Source organism: Salmo salar, chromosome 20, assembly GCF_965601325.2.
Source record: "Salmo salar chromosome 20, fSalSal1, whole genome shotgun sequence".
Taxonomy (NCBI): domain Eukaryota; kingdom Metazoa; phylum Chordata; class Actinopteri; order Salmoniformes; family Salmonidae; genus Salmo; species Salmo salar.
This window is the reverse complement of record NC_138310.1, coordinates 18178150-18182669: the sequence shown is the minus strand read 5'-3', so window position 1 is coordinate 18182669 and position 4520 is coordinate 18178150. Positions and strand designations below refer to the sequence as shown.

General features: G+C 42.7%; 1 protein-coding gene across 1 annotated transcript; it reads left to right on the top strand.

Moving 5' to 3' along the window:
• The first annotated feature begins 379 nt into the window (after window positions 1-379).
• LOC106580001 (tubulin beta-1 chain) lies at window positions 380-3190 on the top strand. The gene is made up of 4 exons (XM_014160532.3): window positions 380-551; window positions 1534-1642; window positions 1755-1865; window positions 1971-3190. The coding sequence occupies exons 1-4, from the start codon at window positions 495-497 to the stop codon at window positions 3029-3031; spliced, it is 1338 nt and encodes a 445-aa protein (XP_014016007.1). The 5' UTR covers window positions 380-494; the 3' UTR covers window positions 3032-3190.
• The last annotated feature ends 1330 nt before the right edge of the window (window positions 3191-4520 follow it).

Sequence of the window (4520 nt, the reverse complement as noted above, 5' to 3'; positions counted from 1 at the left end):
GTAACAATGAGCCACGTGGACTTGGAATAAATTGGTGAGGTATTTCGTAGTTTTACCATTTAATGTGAAAACGTTTCACGTATTTTTTAGGAGTTAACGGATGCCTCTCTTAATCATGTAATCTGTGCGGTTTATTGGACAAAATATAGTTAGAAATTACAGTTTAAAAGGAGATAAGATTTTCGCCGGCATAAAGGAAGTAGGACAAATCTTCAAGATGATGTGAGAATCACACGTTTGCGTTCAGTTTGAATGACAGAAAGAACAGGCCAACGAAAATCATTCTTTATGAATATGATTGGTGTAGAAGTGTGTCAATAACTGGGTCTGATAAGCATTAGCCAATAAATGTTTCAGATTTGGTGACATGGAATTTAAGGGGAGGGTACAAAGTTCTTGTTATATAGTGAGGGAGCACATTCTTTCAGCGCAGTCTAAGAAAGGATAGAACTGGTTTTTATTCGCATAAGAGTTGTTCTACAGTCAAAGTAAAAATGAGGGAAATTGTGCATCTTCAGGCTGGACAGTGTGGAAACCAGATCGGAGCTAAGGTTTGTACAATTATTTTTTTAAATGAATTTTGTGCAACTCGTGCGATAAATAGGGTACGTAAAATCGCCGGTTCTTTGTATGAGTGTCCAGTTAACCACACCCAAAGAACTGTATTGTTAATGAAAATTACTGTTAATTATGTTCATAACCTATTGATTGGTTTGTTTGTTGTGTAAAAGTGAAAAGAGCTTTGGTGTTATTTATGCATTTCTGTATATTTTTATTCGACCGGTTTTATTTGGTCTCGAAATAATCTTGACACTGTACTGGCGAGTAAGTCAATATACATGAGAATGAGTATTAAGAAATTGCATTTTTTTTTTTTACATTTGTTTTAAAGATATCAAAATGATCGATTTAAATATGAATATACGTGGGCCTATGGATTACCATAATTACCCGACCTACTGCAATGCGCAAAATGGGAAGTAGTTCAGATGCCAAATAACATGGCCATATTACAAATAGTCGCTTCAGTAGTGAATACAATTCGGTTGTCTTAATATACATAAGGATTCTTACCCCCCCAAAAAAGGAAAGAATTGGACATTTGTTCAACGATACATTATGGCCTACACTTTTTTTCGATTCATTGAGCGCGTGCCCCGCCCGTTTTTCTGGCGGATGTGGGCTATGTTTCAGCAAGTGACGTATCTGAGAATTTCAAAACCATAACTGATGGGGTTCAGCCAATCGGAGGTCATGCCGCGCGCGCGGAGTTGTATAGGAGGGAGGTATTCATTCCAGATGTCTAACTCTTAAACGTATGTAGGCCTATTTAACGTTCAATGCAATAAAGTAGATTTGATCCAATGAGGTGATCAAATGAGAATATTGAACCGATGTAATAATGGCATAGGCCTACCAGTGTAATGCTATTTATTGTTTACATGCATTTGATGAATGGATCCCACTTTGAATGGCATATTAGCTTACCTAATATTGTGTGCTGTAGACTTAAACCTAAACCTCCTGTTGCAGTTCTGGGAGGTGATCAGTGACGAGCATGGCATTGACCCAACTGGTACATACCATGGGGACAGTGACCTCCAGCTAGATAGAATTAATGTGTACTACAATGAAGCTTCAGGTAAGCCTTGTTTGTCTAATTTATTACCACATTCATTACATTCTATTATACTTCTCAATTTATTACGTGTGTGGTTCTGACATTTACCTTTCTTTGCCTCATGGTTGTCTAGGTGGTAAATACGTGCCCCGCGCTGTGCTTGTCGACTTGGAGCCAGGGACCATGGACTCTGTGAGATCCGGACCCTTCGGCCAGATCTTCAGACCTGACAACTTTGTGTTCGGTAGGTCCCTTTGCTTCGTATTTTACTTTATGAATATGATACAAGATACTGTAGATGATGTCACCAAAGAAAGGAGAGATGATTTACACATCTCTTATTTTGCAGGCCAGAGTGGTGCTGGAAACAACTGGGCCAAGGGCCACTACACAGAGGGAGCTGAGCTGGTGGACTCAGTCCTGGATGTTGTGAGGAAAGAGGCAGAGAGCTGTGACTGTCTGCAGGGCTTCCAGCTCACCCACTCCCTGGGAGGTGGAACTGGCTCTGGCATGGGCACCCTGCTCATCAGCAAGATCCGTGAAGAGTACCCCGACCGCATCATGAACACCTTCAGCGTGGTGCCCTCACCCAAAGTATCAGACACTGTTGTGGAGCCCTACAATGCCACCCTGTCAGTCCACCAGCTAGTGGAGAACACTGACGAGACCTTCTGTATTGACAACGAGGCTCTCTACGACATCTGCTTCCGTACCCTGAAACTCACTACTCCCTCCTACGGTGACCTCAACCACCTGGTGTCGGCCACAATGAGCGGCGTCACAACCTGCCTGCGGTTCCCAGGACAGCTGAATGCTGACCTCCGCAAGCTGGCCGTCAACATGGTGCCATTCCCCCGTCTCCACTTCTTCATGCCTGGCTTTGCCCCCCTCACAAGCAGGGGAAGCCAGCAGTACCGCTCCCTCACTGTTCCCGAGCTCACCCAGCAGATGTTCGATGCCAAGAACATGATGGCCGCCTGCGACCCCCGCCACGGACGCTACCTTACAGTGGCTGCCATCTTCCGCGGACGAATGTCCATGAAGGAGGTAGACGAGCAGATGCTGAACGTGCAGAACAAGAACAGCAGCTACTTCGTTGAATGGATCCCCAACAATGTCAAGACCGCCGTCTGCGACATTCCCCCCCGTGGCCTCAAGATGGCCGCCACCTTCATTGGCAACAGCACAGCAATCCAGGAGCTCTTCAAGCGTATCTCCGAGCAGTTCACAGCCATGTTCAGGCGTAAGGCTTTCCTACATTGGTACACAGGAGAGGGTATGGATGAGATGGAGTTCACTGAGGCAGAGAGCAACATGAACGACCTGGTCTCTGAGTACCAGCAGTACCAGGATGCCACCGCTGAGGAGGAGGGAGAGTTTGAGGAGGAGGGAGAAGAGGAGCTGGCCTAAGTGTTTGTGTAATTGTGCTCTTCCGAGCTGTATTCACTGACATGTCAGTCTCAACCTTTCCAGTGTTCCATTATCTGTCCGTTATGTTTTGTCATCTCTGCTATTACTGTCATTTCTTGTCTGTACAGAAACATGTCAATAAAATTTCTTATGTTTAAAGTGCTGTTTCCCTTGATTCAATGATTACTATTTTTCAATAAATAAAATACCCAATAATACACTTCTGCCATCCACCAGTTATTTAACTAAGCATACTGTTTTTTTTTGTGGTGACAACCTCTACATGGCAACAATATGCATCATAAATTGGGTGGTTTGAGCCGTAAGTGCTGATTGGCTGACAGCCGTGGTATATCGGACCATAAACCACTGGTGTGATAAAACGTTTATTTTTACTGCTCTAATCACGTTTATAATAGCAATAAGGCACCTCAGGTTTGTGGTGTATAGCCAATATACAACGGCTAAGGGCTGTTCTTATGCACGACGCAACGCGTCGTGCATAAGAACAGCCCTTAGCCATGGTATATTGGCCATATACCACACCCCCACATGGCCTTATTGCTTAAACATAACATCGTTTTATATATAAATGTAGAGCTGCTGGTGCATTTATGAAACCCCATAATTGACATTCCTGTAGGTTTTCTGTACACCGTAAGATGAGTGGCTACAGTGTTCCTGAGCACAGTCATGTGCTTGTTCTCTGAGCCACCGCTCAAAGATTTGTTTAGGCATGCCTCTGAAATCTTAGCGAGCTAAGCTTATGGCATGTCTGTTTTAAATGTTTGGAATTTTAGTCATGCGAGCTATGATTTAGTCTAACAACATGCACTGTAAAACTAATAACCCTGCTAGTTATCTAAAGACTTCTATCCTATGTAATCTTAACACCAAATTGCCAAACAGTGATATTGCGTAGTCCCTATTTAGTTCCTTGTATGTCTATTTTCATGTTGGCACACACAAGCATAAGCATACATGCATCATAATGAAGTTTATTGTTCATTTGGCTGACAAATGTGTACATGACTAACAATGTCTGTACAGTCATTCTGTAGCCATAGGTTGAATTTGACATTCCAAAGAAGAAGAAAAAAATTCAGCTGCATTTGGCATTTTCAGTTTTGTATATCCTAATGCGGACACCTGATATGCAGAGTGAAAAGCTCATCTCTCCTGAATAGAATTATGATTCTGTTGTAAACTCGCTGGCTGGTTAATACTGTGAGCCTATTGTATGTTTGTTGATCCCTGAAACTGTTATATGTCAACGTTTACATAGCAAAGTTCAGTACCTGCCTGTCAGGCAATATTATCCCTGTCTGTGACGTGTTCATCCTGCCCAGCAACACCTCGTGATAGCTATTAAAATATTCTTCCACCCTCTGGCACATTACAGTTTTTTTTTATCACTTTGGTACTACTTTTACAAGTACCCAGCCAGTCTTACTTTCAAAACCTTTCATTGTGCATTCATTTTGTATGT